The sequence below is a fragment of the Apodemus sylvaticus genome, chromosome 4, assembly GCF_947179515.1.
Source record: "Apodemus sylvaticus chromosome 4, mApoSyl1.1, whole genome shotgun sequence".
NCBI lineage: Eukaryota > Metazoa > Chordata > Mammalia > Rodentia > Muridae > Apodemus > Apodemus sylvaticus.
In genome coordinates this window covers 102,294,246-102,316,489 of record NC_067475.1, presented here as the reverse complement: position 1 = coordinate 102,316,489, position 22,244 = coordinate 102,294,246, and the positions used below count along the sequence as shown (strand labels likewise).

At 41.0% G+C, this 22,244-nt stretch overlaps 1 protein-coding gene across 3 annotated transcripts in view; it reads right to left on the bottom strand.

The window, feature by feature from the left end:
• Positions 1–22,244, bottom strand: part of Veph1 (ventricular zone expressed PH domain containing 1) — a 228,165-nt gene that overhangs the window by 133,813 nt on the left and 72,108 nt on the right. For all 3 annotated transcript variants that reach the window (XM_052180394.1, XM_052180395.1, XM_052180396.1), the window contains exon 6: positions 10,321–10,541. In XM_052180394.1, the coding sequence (XP_052036354.1) occupies positions 10,321–10,541 (221 nt within the window). The remainder of the gene's footprint in view (positions 1–10,320; positions 10,542–22,244) is intronic.

Genomic DNA, 22,244 nt, shown 5'->3' with positions numbered 1-22,244 from the left:
GCTCTTTTGCAGTTAAGCTTGTTAGTGAAGGAGAACCCAATGTGCTAAATCCACACTAGGGTCCTAAATTCTGGGGATGTTAATTTTTTTTTACTCTTCAGCATTTTCTTGGGTTACCTCCAGCCATGACAAAGATGGGATAGTGACAATATCCCCCTGGCCCCATAGTCCCATTGCCTGTTTAGGGACTTCAATGCCTAAAGCTGCCAGAGTCTGAAAGGACAGAGATGCAGCTGGGTCCTGGGAAGTTTGTTCTGCTTTTTGAGCTATTCTGTGGGTCAACGTGGAGCCACCCAAAGGCTCAGTTATATAAGGATTATAATGCGTTCATGTCCACAGTTCAGGTTCACTGAAAGGAAATGCTCCTACAGTTGATCTGATTTGCATTAGATCTTTCAATATGTGGGGGTGGGGGATGAAGAGTGGGGAAGTGTGGGGGTGGAGAGGTGAAAGAATTATTGATTTTGAGTAATTGTAGACAGACTATAAGAGAGAATTTCTTGTAATCAGAAAAAAACCTAAGCTCCAATACAAGAACAGGCCTCCTTAATACCGACTCTCAGTCATTTATACACTCTCAGATTTTTCCTCAATCAGGAAGATATAGGAAAATAAGGAATCTGAGAAAAGCACAAGACCCTTACACATGCTCTTCAGGCTAGATCTGCAGACCAGGAACCCCAATTCCTTAAAGATCATGGGAATCACAGACCCCTCCCCATACCCACAAAATCAGCAAGATCACCAACCAATTCTAATTCGAATGCCCACCAACCAACCCCACGTTATCTTCCAGACATTCAGATCAGAGCAGCACTGATTCATCCTGGAAAGAACAGGATCAGAAGTAGACCAGAAGTGGGCAGAAGCAGTGAGGCTCATTAAGGCAATCTGCAGGCTTTGTGGAGCTGATAGGATTTACTGTGTTTGATCCGTTTACAGTCTCCATAAATTCCAGGGTGAAGGTACTTTTTCAGCTTTCACTGCCAACAGATACTGGTGCAGACACATTCTAAATCTGTGGTCAAGATTCCGGAGTTGAGAGCAGGCATGTGGAGAGCTGTGGCATTGAAGGTGGCCCCCGTCTGTCACGTGGCTGTCTGGATGTGGTACAAGTTGTTAAATTTCAAAGGAGTGCAGCTCAGTCATAGGCTACAGCACTCTGAGTCAGGACAGAGTCATGGAGGGAGAGTACCAGACTTTTTGTCTAGACCGTTAGCCCAGGGACTGGAGCACGTAAGGGACTAGCAATGAACTGTTAAGCTCTGAAGACATCATGAGTGTCCAGAGTGGGGCACTGCATTGATTCTTCCTTCTTACGACTGGTGCTCCTCAGTCGTAACATATGAAGTAGAAGCACAATGTTTTACTTCCTGTTGCTGTTGCCAAATACTGACAAGGGACAACTAAAGGATGAAAGAGTTTATTTTGGCTTGAAGTTGGTGGGGAAGATTGCCCTTCATTGGCTTTGAAGGCATGGTGGCAGGAGCTGAGGGCAGCTTGTTATAGTGCATACTCAGGAAACACATAGTAACCAGCAACTGGAGGGACTGGGTAGAATCTTGGGACCTGCCCCAGGGATACATTTCCTCCAGGGAAGCTCCACCTCCTAAGGGTTTCATAGTCTTCCCAAACAGCACCACTGGGTGCTAAATACAGGAGCCTTCAGAGATCTAAATCACAGCAAATATTTGCCCAGCATTGGAGGAACGCCATTGGTTGAAAATACGTCATTGGCTGGGCTGGGTGAGAACACCACACAGTCTGAGGGCTCAATTTCTAGCTCATTAAAGGACTCAGCACTTACCTATGGGAAAGTTTAGCTAATAGACTTACCTTGCTAGCTTAAAAGAAAAAAAAAGGGTTACTTTCACCTTATGATAAATATAAGTGCTTTTAGGAACTGGTTTTGTCACAGTGTAACCTGTACCCCATGGCTGAAAATGTGTGTGTGTGTGTGTGTGTGTGTTACCTTTTACCCAGTAAGCCTTTTATCCTGGGGTCCCAGAGGAAAGTCTGGGGAGTAAAATGTTGGATAGCGAGCACCTCCCTCAGACTGGTGTCAGTAGCTTCACTGAGGATCCATCACGGCACTTTCCAGACTACTTGTGGCTAACAAGTGTTTGTTGTTTTCATTTTCATGTAATGGATAAACTAAGCTTGCACTGTCTTATTGGCCATGTGCTTGCCTGATGAGGTAATGCCATGCAAACCCTACATGTTCTATCCTAACTGTGCTGTTGTCTGATAAGAAAGAGTTTGCAAGTGACTGCTTATGGGCCATATCCCAGCAGCTCTGAGTATTCTAAAGTCACCTCCCCTAATGCTCACCTGGTACAGAATGCCAATGCTAACAGTGAACACTTACCATGGGTTTTTTTATCTATAGACACTGATGGTCTGAGTCCAGTGTATTTGTGCCCTTTAACTTCGGTTTTGTTTTTAGGACTGCTTAATTAGCAGTTGCATCAAGATTCAAGAAACATATTAAACCAGGCATCATTCTGAGTCGTAGGATGAATTTTATACCATCTTGTTCTCTTTCACTCAGGACAAGTGTCATCCTTTTGTCCAGAATATCCATGACCATATATAGTATATACTATAATACCCCTGTTAGTTCTCATATCGATTCTTGTAGTAGTAAAATGATTGTATTTAAGTAATTCTTTTTTATGCTAATAAAGTACAAGAATAGTAATTTCAGCAATTGAGCTAAGCCAGAGATGTGTTAACAATTTGGGCTCACTAATGCTTTTTCTTTAGTGAAAAGGCAAAAGGTGTGAGAAACCCTATAATGCTTTATCATCATAATTTTTCTATTTTATTAGTAGCCACTTACTGTGGCTAATTACTGAAATAAATTTTATTATAGGTATACTTGTATTAGAGAACTCATAATATATATATATGTCTTGGTTCTATCTTAGACTTTAGGCTTGGCATCTTAGAGCATATCCCACAGTGATAGCAGGTAAATCTACTGATAGTTTGTGTGTGTATAAGAGAGAGAGGGGGGGGGAAGGGGAGAGGAGAATGGGAGGGAGAGGGAGAGGGAGAGGGAGAGGGAGAGGGAGAGGGAGAGGGAGAGGGAGAGGGAGAGGGAGAGGGAGAGGGAGAGGAAGGGGAAGAGGGTAAAATCATTCCATTTACAGAAGGGAAAACAGCTCAGAATGGGAAGTGACTTCCTCAGCTTCTTAGCTACCTCTGAGCTGAAGTGTTTGCTTCCAAAGCCAGATTGTTTAATTTCCCTTGCCCCCTGAACACAGTGCCTTATAAAAGCTGTTTGGTTTAGGCTGCATTTTAATCTATCTCAGGAACAGTGATACAGATTATGAGACTGGTGATGGCATGGTAACTAAGAATGATCAAATCCTAGCATCTCTGAGCCATTTGCTCCAGGATCCAGACACAGGAAATGTCTGCTATATCGCCACTGTGCTATATTCACACTGATAGGGAAGATACGTGTTTGCCTTCTTTAGCCCCAACTGAAAAGATGTCCAAGACTCAGAAAACACCACACAAATGGTAACTTTAAGATTCAAGCATGACGAATGGAGAAAAGGAACAAGGATTATTTCCTGAAGCAAAGTATCATGCAACAAGGGATCGAGGGTCTGCTTAGACCCTGAAGAACTGCCACCAACCCACATGGGTAGGAGAAAGTCAGGTCCCCTCACAGCTCCCACAAACGCCCTAGGCTAGAACCTGGGTGTTCTCTGCCTTATTCAAAATCGAACACCAGGTAGGTCATGGGCACTCCATAACAGCCTCTGTCTTGGTGAATCTTGTGATGTGAACACTGCTGTGTTCCTGGGTTCTTAGCAAAGCTATAGTTCTGTTGCTCACACTTCAGGCAGGGATCCCACTATTCCCATTCTGCTTTGTCCACACCCTCCAGAGCCATCCTTGCTGGGATCTCATTTTCATTGGCCTTGCTCCGCTGCTTCCAAAGCTGATAATGATATCTCCTACCAATGTCTCTTGCTAATAAATGAATTCCTGAAATACCTTTAAAGACCTTCCCTTAGCCCTAAGTACTGGTTAAGGAAGAATGACCAATGAGGAAAATGAACAACAGATGGGACATAAATGGTACCACATGTTAACTTCAACCTTTTTGGTAAGCAGGGCAAAACCTGAAGCTATTACTTTGTGTATACAGAAGGGTCACAGCAGCCACACAACTGCCACAAAAGGCCATTGGGGTTTTCCTTTGATAGAGGATATCTCTATATGGAAAAGATACACTCTTTTCTAACCAAAAATCCAGTTTTATTTTTAGATGTTGTCTTAGTTAGTGGGGTAGAAGTACCTTCATCTTTTCCTAAGCAGGGGCGATACTGTCCAGAATGTCATATGGTTTTAATTATGTCGTGAAATTACTTGTGTGCATTCCTTGAGCCAACAGATGATCTCAAAAAGTCAGTTTTTTCCTTTGTATAAAGGTACCTTGCTTTTGAAAAAGCATTGAATTTTTTAAAAGTAAGCACCTTAAAGAATATATTTCTTGTGGATACTGGTGCTTTAGTTTGGAGACAAGTAGGACATGAAGAGATACATAGTGATTCAGGAGCTGGAGGGCCGGAGAGGGATGTGAGCTATAGAAGTTTAGAGGACAGTGGGATAATGGGAAAGAGTGGGTGGTAAGACCTCAGAGAAGTGGTACCAAACTGTAGGTGTAGGACATATCAGACTGTCATGGGAAGAGAGGAATGAAGAGGATGCTCTGGAATGTGATGGAAAAAGGTAAGCAGAATTGGTCTGACTTTTAGTAGGAATATGGACAATTTCTTTGCATTGTATAAGTGTTTTGTATAACTGGCAAACCAGTAGCCAACATCAAACTAAATGGAGAGAAACTTGAAGCAATCCCTCTCAAATCATGGACTAGATAAGGCTAATTTCTCTTTTCCTATTTATTCAATATAGTATTTGAAGTTCTAGCTAGAGCAATTAGACAACAAAAGGATGTCAAAGGGATACAAATTTGAAAGGAAGAAGTCAAAATATCACCATTTGCAGATGATACGATAGTTTACTTACGTGACTCCAAAATCTCCATCAGAGAGCTACAGCTGATAAACAACTTCACCAAAATGGTGGAATATAAAATTAACTAAAATAAATCAGTAGCTTTTCTATACTCAAAGGATAAACAGGCTGAGAGAGAAATTATGGATATGACACCCTTTACAATAGCCACAAACAATATAAAGTATCTTGGTGTGATTCTAACCAAACAATTGAAAGATCTGTATGACAAGAACTTCAAGTCTCTCAAAAAAGAAATCGAAGAAGACCTCAGAAGATGGAAAGAACTCCCATGCTTGTGGATTGGCAGGATTAATATAGCAAAAATGGCCATTTTGCCTAAAGCAATATACAGATTCAATGCAATCCCTATAAAAATTCTAACTCAATTCTTCACAGAGTTAGAAAGAGCAATTCTCAAATTCATCTGGAATAATAAAAAACCCAGGATAATGAAAACTATTCTCAACAGTAAAAGAACCTCTGGCAGAATCAGCATCCCTGACCTCAAGCTATATTACAGAGCAATAGTGATAAAAAACTGCATGGTATTGGTACAGTGACAGGCAGGTAGATCAATGTAATAGAACTGAAGATCCAGAAATGAACCCATGGTCATTGGTCATTGGAAATGAACCATGGACAGCTATGGTCACTTGATCTTTGACAAAGGGGCTAAAACCATCCAGTGGAAAAAAGACAGCATTTTCAACAAATGGTGCTGGTTCAACTGTTGGACAACATATAGAAGAATGCAAATCTATCCATTCTTATTTCCCTGTACAAAGCTCAAATCCAAATGGATTTAGGACCTCTACAGAAAACCAGATACACTGAATCTAATAGAAGAGAGAGTGGGGAAAAGTCTCAAACACATGTGCACAGGGGAAAATTTCCTGAACAGAGAACACTAAGGGCTTATGCTCTAAGATCAAGAACTGACAAATGGGACCTCATAAAATTACAAAGTTTCTGTAAGGCAAAGAACACTGTCAATAGGACAAAATGGCAACCAGCAGATTGAGAAAAGATCTTTACCAATCCTACATCCAATAGAGGGCTAATATTCAATATATACCAAGAACTCAAGAAGATAGACTCCACAGAACCAAATAACCCTATTAAAAATTGAGACCAAAGCTAAACAGAGAATTCTCAATCGAGGAAACTTGAAGGGCCAAGAAGCACCTAAAGAAATGTTCAACATCTTTAATCATTAGGGAAGTGCAAATCAAAACAACCCTGAGATTCCACCTCACATCAATCAGAATGGCTAAAATCAAAAACTCAGATGACAGGAGATGCTGGCCAGGTTGTGGAGAAAGAGGAATGCTCTTCCATTGCTGGTGGGATTGCAAACTGGTAAAACCACTCTGGAAATCAGTTTCATAGTTCCTTAGAAAATTGGACATAGTACTACTTGAGAACCCAGCTATGCTACTCCTGCGCATATACCAACAAATGCTCCAACATTTAATAAGGACACATGCTCCACTATGTTCATAGCAGCCTTATTTATAATAGCCAGAAGCTGGAAAAAACCTAGATGTCACTCAACAGAGGAATGGATACAGAAAATGTGGTACATTTATACAATGGAATACTATTCAGCTGTTAAAAACAACAACTTCATGAAATTTGCAGGTAAATGGATGGAACTTGATAATGTCATTCTGAGTGAGGCTACTCAGTCACAAAGGAATAAACATGGTATGTACTCACTTCTAAGTGAATATTAGCACAAAAGTTCGGGATACCCAAGAATGAAACCTAACAAGAAGGAAGACCACACTGTGGATGCTTCAGTGCTTTTTAGAAGGATGAACAAAATACTCACAGGAGGAAATATGGAGACAAAGTGTGGAGCAGAGATCAAAGGAAAGGCCATCCAGAGACTGCCCCACCTGGGGTCCATCACATATACAGTCACCAAATCAGGATGTTATCGTGGATGTCAGGAAGCGCTTGCTGATGGAAGCCTGACATGGCTGTCCCCTGAGAGGCTCTGCCAGAGCCTGACAAACACAGAGGTGGAAGCTCGCAGCTAACCATTGTTCTGAACTCCTGATGTAGAAGTTGGAGAAGGGACTGAAGGAGCTGAGGGGTTTTGTAGCCCCATGGAGGGAGCAACACTGTCAACAGGCCAGACCCCCTGGATCTCCTGGAGACTGAACCAGCAACCAAAGAATACACATGGAACGACCCAAGACGCTGGCCACATATGTGGCAGAGGATGGACCTGTTGGCCATCAGTGGGAGGAAAAGACCTTGGGCCTGAGGATGTTTGATGCTCTGGTGTAGGGGAATGCCAGGGCTGGAGAATGGGATTAGGTGGGTGGGTGAGTCATAGAGACAGGAGGAGGGGGGATGGGATAGGGTGTTTCTAAATGGGAGACCTGGAAAGGGGAAAACATTTGAAATGTAAATAAAGAAAATATCCAATAAAAAATTTAAATTAATGATCAACTCATTACTTGTAGAGAGCGATTAAAGATGCTCTATGTCTAGCAGTATTAGATATTCAGGCAAAACTTAAATCTTTCTGAAAAAAATAAATTTGGACATCTGTCTCATTAGTATGCAAATATACTAATTACATACTGTATGCCAATAAATGGGATATATATATATATATATATATATATATATGACACAGGCTTATCTTAAATTTCTTTGTGACTTATTGTTAATAAGGGTTTGGCTTGTGCATTTTAATAATAATTATACACATACAGAGAGACATGGCATCACAAAAATTCTTGACTATGAAAAAGTTGCAAGTAGAAAAAATTGAAAAGCTGTGGCCTCCTGTAATGGTCACTGGACTAAATGATTTCTGGGAGACTGCTCAGCCAGTCACATAGTCACCAAGAATACACTCTCCCCTTCCCCAGCTTTGACTGGGTCTGACAGGCAAACAGCCCAGTTGTCAAGGGCTTCCCAGAAGGCCACAAAGGGCACACCATTTGCAAAGGTCTCTTTCCCCAGCTCTACCTCCACCTTGTCAATCCACAGGTGCCCTATGCCTCCTCTTTTATTTCTTCAGAATTGATTTCAAAATTTATCTGTACTGCACTTTAGGCTTTGTTGGCTTTTATTTAAATACAGATACATTTTTAGAAACACAGGAACAGGGAAAATGCAAATAGGTTCACCTGGTGCCCTTTACAAAACTCACTCAATGTATTCAGCATCTTTGGCAGAGGAAGGCTCATCTGCTTCGGTATTTTTCCCATTCTCCCTGGGATGCTAATTGTTTTTCTTTTGATAGTCGTATTGTTTTGGCCTGAAGTCTAAAATCTGGCCTGCTGAGCGTTGTATTACTTTTGTAAATGAGTTGACATCTGCTTTGAGTTTTATCATCTTTAATTTTCTTTCAGGATCTCTCCACTTGTTCATTTTCCCTTTGATTGTGAGAATCGGGTTTTGTCTTTATGCCACACAAAAGTGTAGACCTTTCTGCTTTGGGGGCATGGACTCAAATGAGTAGACTCACACAGTCACAAGGAAGTCTATTCAGGGGAAAGATGCTGGGACAGAAGCCTTAGCAACCGGCCCAGAGAGGATGAGCCCTAGACACAAAAGGCTGGCTGTCCACACCACACACAGAGGTTCCCACTGAATAATTACAGTCTGTTAGAAGGAGATTGACAGCAAGGGTTGGGCTGGGAGAAATAGTCTGAGTTGAGAGAAGTTGAGGTGACAGCCGTATGTGGCATGAACGCTGACCCCTTTATTTCTTTACTTTTATTTTATTTTATATTTTTTTCATCGCTGGAGAGTAAAACCAGGACCTCACCAGCTACAGTGCCCCACCACTGAGCTACATCCTCATACTTTCCTCTCTCCCTCTCTCCCTACTGCTGTTCTTTCCTTTTTCCTTCATTCCCCTTTCCTCCCTTCCTGCTCCATCATTTTCTTTGCTTCCTTTTCTTTTTCTTTTTACTTCCAAAAAAATACTAGAGGGAGTAATATTGCTAATAGGACTGGGGATTATTTATCAGAGATTAATTTCATGGTTAAAATATTGAGTCCAACAGCCTCACACCTTCCCCCATTTTATATAAAGCTTTTACATGCACAAGCTCAGATGTGTGTGTGTGTGTGTGTGTGTGTGTGTGTGTATGTGCGCGCGCGTGTGCATGCGCATATGGCAGTGGTTCTTAACTGGGTAACTCTTTGTCACCATTTAGGAGGACACTATTACCATCATGTTGTAGGTAAGGGCTCAGATTTCTGAGAAGTATTTTTTAACTCACAGGATCACCCACAGGAATGGAAAGGACACAGAATTCACTGTTACTCTTCAGTCCCAGCTGCTTTCTTTCCAGGTCAGCCAAATTTTTGTAGCTCATTCACTACTGTCATCAATAATTTCCTCATGGGAAACACCCATGGATGTATTCTATCTTTCCCTTGTTTGATCTAACTCTTGTCATCTTCTTGCTGGGAGAGTCTCTGTGCTGAGACTAGAGTGGCCTTCTTGAAGTTCACTCTGAGTTTACCCTACCATGTACCACATCCCACAGTGACCCCTACAGGGTAAGATTTCAACTTCTTAGAAAGGTATGACAAGCTCACCATGTCTTATCTCTGCCTTTACTAAATCAATGCCATCACCATCATCATCATTTCTAAACAATGCTCTTCTTGTAACATATACTTCATTTATAAAATGATGCCCCATTTCAAGGAAGCCATACATCCACCAAAAAGATAGCCTGGTACTATCTGATTATCTCCCAAGACTTGGCCCAAAAAATCTCTTCCTCTAGGAGATATTTCTTGATCTCAATTTTCCCCTCCTTCAACCATAAGCAGGTAGATTACACCGGCTTATCATTCTCTAAATTCCTTGAACCCATCTTCATTGGGTTACCCCTTGTCTAGCTTTTCCTTTTACTCCCTAATTTTTTAAAATGTTCATCTAATCTACTAGGCAGTGACCTCTTTAGGTACAAGGATCATTCTCTTTTTATCTCTGCTTAGATTCAGAGCAAACAACTATCAAATGTTTATTGAGTTAATTAATCAGTGCTACTTGGCCCTGCCAATTGTACTTCATTATTATTTCTTTACCATATTCTGAACTTCTTTTAGAGTTTTGCTATATAGAAAAACTCTTGAAAGTGACCTAATTCTTTCAGAAGGTACTCCTGGTTGACATGTGGGCATGGCTACTTTTGGGAAGTCTCACTACTGCAAAGGAAAGCATCACTATCCGGGCTTGTCGCCACGGTTCCCAGCGTCTCTCCACAGTGCTGCTCAGATGAGCCCACTCACCTGCCACTCTCAACCTTGCTGTTTTCCAGTTGTCGGGAAAGCAGCTTAGCAATGTTGGTGAAGCTGTTGCTCATTCGGAAGATGTCCCTGCTGTGAGGGCCCAGAATAGAGGAGAAGGCATCTGTGATGCTCTTAATTTCCAGTAGGAGAATATGGTGGAACGAATGCTCCATGTTAGCCAGCTGGCTCACCAGGTATCGGAGGCAGCTCCTGGCTCTCTCCTGCCAACAGCAATGAACAACAACAGAAGTCTGTAGGATAATACAACATCAATGTCTTAACTCCTTCAAAGACACATGGGTGATATTAATAATGCAGGTACTTTTGAAGACAACACATCTGTGTGAATTGTGACACTTGATGTATCACAGACACGTTACCTATTCCCAACTTAGAGTCAGAAAGTAAAAGTGGGGGACCTTCATCACATGTCAGGCCCATCTTAGGAAGTTAGGAACACATCACGAAAGATTAAGGATGGACATTTACTGTCACGGTGAAGCAGACAAGACAGTGAACAAAATACCTATGTAAAATAAATAGTGAGTTGGATGGAGAGTGGAGTGGGAAGATGAGACCCTGGAACATTAATATGAAACAGTGCATGAGGCACAACTCAAAGAGAAGGTAACATTCAACATCAATAAGGGTTTTATCATTGAAATCAAGCATGTTCAGTAACATTAGTAAACAGAGTAAAATCCATCCTGCTTGATTCAAGGAAGTGGGATGATCTTGGAGCTGGGCCACATGGGATGTCACATTTTGTTTACTATTTACTGTTTATTGTCTGACAATGTAACTTCAAACTTCATAGGAGATCCCCAGCCTCTGATTCAGATTCCTCTTTAGCATTCTAAAAAGTCATTCTACAAATATTTCCATGTCCCCCTGGTTTTGTGGACAGTATTTCTTGGGCTGCTGATGTAGCTCAGTTTCCACAGAAATTTCATAGCACACGGCGAGGCCCTGGGTTGATCCATAGATTCTTCCTCCACCCCCAGCTCCCAAACCTTTCTCACCATAAAAAAAAAATTAGAAAATTCTTTTCTTAGACACATTTGTCTTCCTGGTGGTGAAGGTAGCCATGTGGATATTTGCTGAAATCAGCCTCGTTCTGAATGATCCTCTGGCAGCCAAAACTGAGCTGAAGGGAAAATTAATCACATTGCGGGAACAAGAAAAATCTTAACTGCTTGGGAACTGAGTATATGAATCCATGCCAACCTCACATCATTTGTTCTGAAACATTGGAGCATGTCCAGGTACCTCACAGGGGTAACAGATGTGAGTTTGGAGGAGAAAGTGTGATGTTAGGGCAAGAAGGGGGTTAGGGAATTCTGATTTCTTTCTCAGCTCCAAAATATTTTGTCTCTGGGGCTTTGTACAGCATATTTGTGCTTTCAGTCTTCCCACAATGAAGCGGGTCAGCAGCACCTGTGTGTCATAATGTGGGCCAGTCACTGTCCAACATGACACATTATTATTAAAATAAAAGTGGTGGACACACAAGGGTAATCAGTCTACGTGTCAAGACCATCCTGCATGAGCCTTTAGTACTCATGGAATCCTGTGAATGACACCCTGGTGTTAGTAATGTGGTGGCTATTGTCTTATGGGGATGAAACTGAGGACAAACCAACATGCTTACAGCCACATATGCCCATCTCTGACCTGCTCCCTCACTAACTATGGCACCAGCCCTTCCTACTGAAAACACAAGCTAGTTCATTCCCTTTTTGGTCTTTCATTCATGATCACAGTGAGGCAGTTTTTGCTTAATTACATTAGATTTAGCTAATAAGCATCATAAATACTCTATAAATACAAAATAGGCTAGAAAAATTTAAACCTTTTGTTTATAGGGCTCCTTAGCTTTTCTTAAAATGTCTGAAAACCCCAAACAGGTTTTGTTTGCCTGAACTGTATGTATTGAGACATACACTTGGCAACTAAACTGAGAAATTAGAATCACCAATTCACTTAAAAATAATAAGTCATTTGTATGTTAAATACATACATTTACGAAAAAAATCCCATTATCTAAAACAGAACTTTTGCAAATCTCTATAGTCTAGTGATTGTTCACATGGACAAGAACTAGATGCTCATATCTGATCTTAACCTACTGTGTTATATCTAGCCTCACATAGATTATATAGTTGGAAAAAGGAGGATTATTTCCAAAATATCCTTGATAATAATGCATATTCTTTATGGGTAGTACTTGAAAACTCAGTAAGTAGAAGTAACAACATACAATATTTATATTTTTGTATTCTGTTACACTAAAATCTACTAGTCCATCCTGTAATTTCGTTGAGCCTTTTACCAACACATGATATGACATTAAGCATTGATAATCTGGCAAAACATTGGTTCACTGAGCTAAGCATATCTTCCAAATGTGGATGTATTTTATCCTATAATATCAGAAACATGGCACTGGATGAGAGGGAAAAGGGTCATAACTAAGGAGCTATTGACAACTTGATGGCTTTAAGTGGGGGAGAGTCAGTTTTCTTTAAGGGTGTTGCCCATACTGTAGTGTATTGCTCAATGTCCATGAATATATGGGCAGTACAAAATGACTCGATGGGTTATTGAAAGAGAAAAAGAGAAAATAATATTGGGGGAGTGACAAGTGAAGCTGGGAGAAGATAGAGAAGCAGGGACAATGTGATAAAGTGCATTGAACGGCATGTATGGGATTATCAAACAATTAATAAAACATTTTTTAAAAGGAGAAGTCAGTAGCAGCAGCAACAACAACAACACCCCTGAATTCCAACTGTTAATTCTACCATGCTTCTCTTCAGGAAAGTCTACCAGGGAAACTGCCTTGTTTCGAGTGGTGGATACAGATTTTCAAAACTTTAATTTTCATTCCAACTTCAGATTTTATCACTGACAACTGATACAGTTGGTAGTCCATATCCATGAGATCCACATCTGTGGATACAACAAACTGCAGGTTAAAATATTCAGTGGGCATCTGTGCTACACATGGGGGACCAGTTTTGTTGTTATTCTCTAAGCAATTGAGCATGAAGCTGATCTGGACAGTGCTCACACTGTGCTAGGTGTCCTCAGTCATTTAGCGATGGCATGGTGTGTACAATGGGTGAGCACATTAAGCGCTATTTTCTGTAAAGGAATCGAACGCTCTTAGGTTTTGATATCCACAGTGTATTGATATCCCCCACATACTTCTTGTCACAAAATACCTGACAAGGAGCAACTTAAGGGACATTGAGCTTACAGTTCTAGGGGATATAGTCCATATATTTGAATATAGTCTAATACATTGCATTATTGCTCTGAAAAAAATGGCAGGAACCGGGGTCAGGCTAAGAATGTGAAAGTCTGTCCCCAGGCATCTAACTCCTTCAGTGAGGCCACACATCAACAAGCTTGACTCTATTCCTGGAAGAGTAACCCAGACCTTCATTCCTGATGGGTTTGCACCCTTTTCATCCTTCCTAGAGTAGGTTGTTATAGTTTCCCATTGACTTTAATCACAGGACATGGTAGCCACAAGAGATACCTTAAGGGATCTCCTGCACACTAGATACAATTTTTCTTACCTCCATTGTAGAAGCAAATCCAATTTCCCCATCTGGATCAATCACTCTTCCTAACATTGTTACTTCTTTCATAGCCTATTGGCTTAAAGCATCAGAAACCTAAAGTATCCATGGGGAAATCTGAGCTTCCAGTTTAATGGAATGTTTGTTGTGGCTTCCTGACAAGAGTGCTCCCCACTGTAGAACCAAAACTTCGAGGCCAGCAGAATGTAAGTTCATGGAAACAGTAAGCAAAAAATGTCCTACTGGGTCACTAGGGGTGATAGTGAATGGAGTTATTTTCTTTTTCATCTCATAGATTCCTTGACCCATGGATTCTGGCTATGGTGGAAACTGGACTGTATATTATATACTGGTTCAAAGCATATACTACCTTCTGGATTACTTAGTTGGCATGGTAACCTTCAGTATAGCCTTCAGCCATTCCATCTTTCTTTCTGGCCAGCTACTATAGGTTGGTGGAAAACCTACTAAGACCAGTAGATTCCACAATCTTGGGCCTGGTGTTGTACTTCCCCAGCTGTGAAACTGGTTTCTTGAACAGAACAATAGCGTGTGGTTACCACGATGGTGGGTGGATAAGGCATTTTGTAAGTTCATGTTTTGTGGTTTTGGCAGAAGCATTACACACAGAAAAGGCAAATCTATAACATGAATAAATGTCCATTCTAGTAAGGACAAAGTATTGTCATTTCCACAGAAGAAGTGGTCCAATATAGTCATCCTGCCACCAGGTTGCTGGCTGGTCATTCTGATGAATGGTGTCATATCTGGGGCTCAGTGTTGATCTCTGCTGTTGGCAGATCTGGCACTCGGCAGCAGCTATAGCCAGATCAGCCTTGGTAAGTGGAAGTCCATGTTGTTAAGCCCATTTCTAAACCCCATTTCTGCCATCACAGTCACTTTGTTCATTGGTCCATCGGGCAATGACAGGAATGGTTGAGGAAGAGTTGACTGTCCACCAAGAACTTTTGAGCTCAAGTCACCTTTTGATGAGAACAACCATCTTCACATCCTTTGCCCATTTAGAGAAATCTATCCACATGCTTCTTCCCCAGATGTCTTTCTTACCAGTTTTCCAGTCATGTTCGTTCCAAGTCCTTGACCATCCAGCCAATCCTTGGCTGGCTACATGGCTACAAATGCTACATGGATTCAGTGAACAGTTGCACATCTGGCCAATTCTCCTTCTAAACAATGCATATCCATGTTTCCTTCCTGGAATTCTGCCCGCTGCGAAGATTTCTCTTTTCTGGTGTCTTTCAATGTTGTCCCATAAAGGTTTGCAATGCTGCAGCCATCCATTTCTGGGTGACACCTGCACAACCTGCAGAGCCATCAGCAAACCAAGTCCTAGTCTTTTCTTTCTCAGGCAACCGATCATAGGGAACATCCCACAAGGCTATTGGTGCATGCTTGCAGCAAATGCCATGGTAACAGGAGTAGAAAACAGAACAAATAAGCATTGGAGTAAATTCTTAATGTAACTTGCTTGTGCCCTCAGGACCTGCCAGATTAGATCACATATATACGACATCCATTTGATAATAGATTGTTGGTGTGCACATCCTACTTTATGACTTGGTGGATCAAATAATACCCAGTTAATGATAGGCAGCTCAGGTTGCATGGTAACTTGGTGGCTCCTTTTCAAATGTTCAGTTTCTACTAAGGCCCAATTGCAGCCAAAGAGTTGTCTCTCAAAGGGAGAATAGTTGTCTGCAAATGATGGTAGAGTCTTACTCCAAAATCCCAAAGGTCTGTTCTGTGATTCATCTAGGAGCCTGACAAAGCCTCTAAACAGCATCTCCATCTGCCACTGACACTGCAAATACCATCAACTCTAATGGATCATATGATCCACAGGTAGAGCAGCCTGCACGCAGCCTGGACCTATTGAAGAGCCTTCTCCTGTTTCAGGCCCCACACAAAGCTAGCAGCTTTCCGAGTCACTTGGTATATGGGTGGGAGTAACATACTCAAGTAGGGAATGTGCTGTCTCTAGAATGCAAATAGGCCTACTAAATATCATTCACCCCTTTTAGTGGTGAGAGGGGTCAGATGCAATAACTTATCTTTCATGTTAAAAGGAATATGTCTGTATGTACCACATCACAGGACTCCTAAGAATTTCATTGAAGACACTTGGAGTATGGTTGAATTTATTCCCATTCTCTGGATGATGAATATATATCATTCTCTGATTCTATCTATCTATCTATCTATCTATCTATCTATCTATCTATCTATCTATCTATCTATCTATCGATCTATCTATCATCTCTCTCTTTCTCTCTCTCTCTCTATATATATATGGATGATGAATATATATCATTCTCTGATTCTATCTATCTATCTATCGATCTATCTATCATCTCTCTCTTTCTCTCTCTCTCTCTATATATATGGATGATGAATATATATCATTCTCTGATTCTATCTATCTATCTATCTATCTATCATCTCTCTCTCTCTCTCTCTCTCTCTCTATATATATATATATATATATATATATATATATACAACTATACATATATACAGTGAACTAATGGATATTTTATGGAAGAGATAGACAGTCAATATCTCTTCTAAGTTATGACAAAGTGTAGAGAGTTACAATATCCTTGAGGTAAAACAGTAAAGGTATACTTCTGGTCTTGCCAACTGAAAGCAAATTGCTTGTAGTTGTCCTTATGAATAGGCACTGAGAAGAAGTCATTTGCTAAATCAATTACTGTATACCATATACTAGGAGATGTTTTTTGTCTGCTGGTATGGATACCATATCTGGTACAGAAGCGGCAATTAGAGTCATTATTTGCTTAAGTTCAATAATCAACTGTTCTCTACAATCCATCTTTCTTCTGCACTGTCTTGATAAGAGAGTTAAAGGAAGATGAGGTGGGAACCACTACCCCTGCATCTTTTAAGCCCTGAATGGTGACACTAATTTCTATAATTCCTCCAGGAATTCAATAGTGCTTTTGAATCACTATTTTCCTTGGTTGACACAGCTCTAAAGGTTTCCATTTAGCCTTTCCAAACATAATATTCTTCACTCCACAGGTCAGGCAAGCAATGTGAGAATTCTGCCAATTTCTAAGAATTTCTATTCCATTTATACTTTCTGGAATTGGGGAAATAACCATGGGATGAAGTCAGGAACCCATTGGTCTTATTTTGAATTGTATGTTCCCCCAAAATTCCATTAATCACCTGGTCTCCATAAGCCCCTACTTTATCTGGAGGGCTATAGTATTTTCTGGGATCTACTGGAACCAGCATCAGTTCAGAGCCAGTATCCAATAGACCCAGGAAAGCCTGATGGTTTCCTTCCCCCAGTGTACAGTTACCCTTGTAAAAGCCTGTAGGTCCTGTAACAGGGCTCCAACCTTACTAAACCCTAAGGCATTAGCACAACTGACTCTGCAATGGAAATATCATTCAGGATGTAAATCTCAGCAGCTAGACAGCATCACTGCCAGAACTGAAACACAGACCTAATATATCAAGGTCTATATAGTTCTTGGAAAACCACAAAATGTATTCACTTTGTTTTTAGCTTCTGTAGTTCCATTTCTGGCTAATTGTTCTTATTAATTGAACTGAGTTTATCAACTTAGAATATAGGGTTCTTTTTCTTTCTTTTTATTGGATATTTTCTTTATTTACATTTCAAATGTTATCCCCTTTCCTGGTTCCCCCCTATCCCATCCTCCATCCCCCTGCTTCTTTGAGGGTGTTCCTCTTCGTACCCTACTTCCACCTTCCTGCCCTCAATTCTCCTACTCTGGGGCATCTATCAGGCCTTCATAGGACCAAGAACCTCTCCTTAAATTGATGCCTGACAAGGCAATCCTCTGCTACACATGCAGCTGGAGCCATGTGTTCTCCTTGGTTGATGGCTTAGTCCCTGGGAGCTCTGGGGGATCTGGTTGGTTGATATTGTTATTTTTCCTATGAGGTTGCAAACCCCTTCAGCTCCTTCAGTTCTTTCTACAACTCCTCCACTGGGGACCCCACACTCAGTCCAATGGTTGGCTTTGGGAATTTGCCTCTGTATTTGCAAGGCTCTGGCAGGGTCTTTCAGGAGACAGCCATATCAGGCTCCTTTCAGCAAGCACTTCTTGGCATCCATAACAGTGCTGGGGTTTAGTGACTGTATATGGAATGAATCCATATGTCCTCTAACAGAGAAAAGAACCCATCCACTCTGGTTGACGTTTCCTTTAGTCTCTGCTCTACACTTTATCTCCATATTTACTCCTGTAAGTATTTTGTTCTCCTTTCTAAGAAGAACTGAAGCAGCCATACTTTGGTCTTCCTTCTTGAGCTTCAAGTGGTCTGTGAATTGTATCTTGAGTAGTCTGAGCTTTTGGGTTAATATCCACTTATCAGTGAGTGCATACTATGTGTGGTCTTTTGTGATTGGGTTGCCTCACTCAGGATGATATTTTCTAATTCCATCCACTTGCCTAAGAATTTCATGAGTTCATCATTTTTAATAGCTGAGTAGTACTCCATTATATAAATAGAACATATTTTCTGTATCCCTTCCTCTGTTAGAGGACATCTGGGTTCTTTCTAGTTTCTGGCTATTACAAATAAGGCTGCTAGAACATGTGTCATTATTACATGTTGGGGCATCTTCTGGGAGGCAGAATGATCAATGGAACAGAATTGAAGATACAGAAATGAACCCATACACCTATGGTCAGTTGATCTTTGACAAAGGAGCTAAAACCATCCAATGGAAGAAAGACAGCATTTTAAACAAATGGTGGTGGTTCAACTGATGTAGCAGAATGCAAATTGACCCGTTCCAATCTTCTTGTACAAAATTTATAGAGGAGAAAGTGAGGAAGAACCTTGAACACATGGGGACAGGGGAAAATTTCCTGAACAGGACACTAATGGCCTATGCTCTAAGATCAAGAATCGACAAATGGGACCTCATAAAAATGAAAAGTTTCTGTAAGGCAAAGGGCATTGTCAATAGGACAAAATGGCAACCATCATATTGGGAAAAGATCTTTACCAATCCTACATCCAATAGAGGGCTAATATCCAATATATACAAAGAACTCAAGAAGTTGGACTCCAGAGAATCAAATAACACTATTAAAAATGGGGTACAGAGCTAAACAAAGAATTTTCAACTGAGGAATATTGAGTGGCCGAGAAGCACCTAAAGAAATGTTCAACATCCTTAGTTCTCAGGAAAATTCAAATCAAAACAACCCTGAGATTCCACCTCACACCAGTCAGAATGACTAAAATCAAAAACTCAGGTGACAGCAAATGCTGGCAAGGAAGTGTAGAAAGAGGAACATTCCTCCCTTCCTGGTGGGATTGCAAGCTGGTACAACCACTCTGGAAATCAGTGTGGCGGCTCCTCAGAAAATTGGACATAGTACTACCTGAGAATCCAGCTATACAACTCCTGGGCATATTCCCAGAAGATGCTCCAACATGTAATGAGGACACATACTCCACTATGTTCATAGAAACCTTTATATTTTTTCTTAAAAACTCATCTTGAGAAAGGCTCAATGCTACACTGGGATCCTGAGCACTGAGGATAGTTGCTGGTCAGCTAATGAAGACTTCCTACTGGCTTAAGCCCATGTCCAAGCAGCCTGCTCTGGTGAATACCCCACAACATGTCCTTCAGGAGAGGACAGGAGAAATTACCAAGAGGAAACTGGCAGTGCTCTTTAAAGGTTTTGGGTCTAAAACCTGGCTCAAATCTGAAAATTGATTCATGGGCTGGGATTCCCTTTTGCCAAGATATCATGGAGCCTTTCTTTCACTAGTTTGAGAATTTTTCCACGTATATAGACAACACAAAAGTGTATGTAGATCAAAGAAAAATTCAGTATGTTTCTTATGTATTTCATGTCTGGAAACACCAGGATCGATTAGCCAGTACTGAAGGTCTACCATATGAGCAATATCACCATAGGTGATAGATTCACTTTGTCTGTGCTTACCATTATGGTTCAGGTCACTGTGGCTGTTACTTTGTCTGTGCTGCCCAGTGTGATAATTACAATCCCTTTGCCTTTGGTGATGCAGCACTGCCCCCTGGCCTCTGGAACTCCAGGGCCCAGTTAAGCCTACTGCATTTTTCATCCAACTGAGCATCCAATCTCCAGCCCTAAGGTCTGCAATAAGTGTGAGAGAGGCAACAATGCTCTTCAAACATGCTGGTGCCCTTCTCACCATTTTTTGTTCTGTAGCATTAGTGAAAGGCATGCGTTCTGGGCCTTTCCATGGTGGTAGATTAGGTTTTATACAATTATCCACTCTAGCATTGCAGTTTCCCTGAGCCTTAAAATCCCTTCATTGATGCTAAGCCAAGGGATATCAGGCGTCTCTGACTCTTTTTCAATAGACCATCTTTTGACAAATTCTTCATCCCATCATTCAAAGAAACTTTTGATACTTTTTTTCCGTAACTGTGTGAACATCCATAATAAAACTTAGACTCTCCACTCAGAGAGCCCATATTAATAAACTCAGCCCTATGCAGTTTGTTTCTTCCACCATTGTCTGACACCCTTAAAGTCCATCCCCTCAAGTATTCCCCAGATCTTTCCTTGAGTGAATTAGCAAACTCATTAAGCTCTTTAGTACTATAGCACATGTCCTTATGGACTAAGCTTTTCACCTCCTGTCTAGGAGTCTGCTTAGTGTTCAAGTCAGGTTATAGGTCTAGAAGCAAGTATTGGTGGTCCCTGAATGACACCAGCACTGTCTTCCCTGGCATTTCCTTCAGAGAAAGACCATGATGGTTGTACTGATTGGAGTTAGTTATCACAGAGAAAGGAGCTTCAGTTAAGGAAATGCCTCCATGAGATCCAGCTGTGGGGCATTTTCTCAGTTAGTGATCAAGGGGGGAGGGCCCATTGTGGGTGGTACAATCCCTGGGCTGGTAGTCTTGGGTTCTATAAGCAAGCAAGCAAGCAAGCAAGCAAGCCAGTAAGTAACATCCCTCCGTGGACTCTGCATCAGCTCCTGCTTCCTGATCCACTTGAGGTCCAGTCCTGACTTCCTTTAGTGATGAACAGCAATATGGAAATGTAAGCTGAATAAACCTTTTCCTCCCCAGCTGGCTTCTTGGTCATGATGTTTGTGTAGGAGTAAAATCCCTGACTAAGACACTGTTTTAGAAGATGATGAAGTATTAATTTCCTCAAAGATGAAAAAGGCAATATTTAGGGGGTGAGGTGTGAGTATATCTTCTGCTAAGGGTGGAGTGACTTCTTTCTCAGGTGAGATAAACCCTTGAGTATCTGACAGTTCTCAAGCTTCAACCTCTCACACATCCCCATCTCAAGATACAGGATCCCATTCTTTACCAATTCATGCCCTGACTTTAACTGCCAACCCTCTGAGGCTTGGACTTGAATTTTTGTTGTAATGCAGCCAACCTTAATAATGAGAGTTTTGGTTTGTTTCTCTGCAATTTGAGTTTTGTGGCTGCCGGAGAGAAGCTTCTCTTCCAGAACAGGCTTAGGAACCCTTAGACTGTTTATGTGCATCTGTAGCCAGTCGATTTTATCACTAAGTTCATTGTCCTCCACCATTTTGTGGGATGATGGACAGCGGTTAATTTGATCAAGGAGCTTGTTCATTTTCTTTGTTAATTTATCCCAAGATGCCAGGAGCAATTAATTGGCATCATCGTCTTCCTTATTTTTCCACAAACTATCAACATTTTATATAGTCACCAAGGCAGTTTTCTCTCGCACGTGGTAAATAAGAATAATCAAATGCATTTGTCTCCTTAAATTTGTAAAATAGTTCACACCATGGGCTTTCAGGGTTCTCTGAGCTCCCATGAGAGGCTTCAGCAACTGGAGAGGCCTCAGTAACTGTAGGGGTTGCCAAATTGGAAAGCCTATTACAGATACATAAAATATTCATCCTGATATCTCTGTTGCTTTAAAACCATTTAATGATAATGGTTCTGTATTATTAGTTAGGTTTTTTTTTTTTAGAGTAACAAAACCTATAGAATAAATCATTCTGTCATCTCTACCCCTATCTGTCATCTATATCTATATCTGAATCTATCTATAAAGGAGATTAGATGACTTACAAGCTGTAGTCTAGCTAATCCAACAATGGCTGCCTACAGGAGGTCCAAGAATCCAGTAGTTGTTCAGACAACTAGGCTGGATGCCTCAGTCTGTTTTCAGTATAAGATGGAATTGTAAAGAAGTAGATTCTAATGTCAGTGAAAAATGGACTTAGTAGCTAGAATGGGAGCAAGCAGGAGAGAGAGAGAGAGAGAGAGAGAGAGAGAGAGAGAGAGAGAGAGGAAAAGGA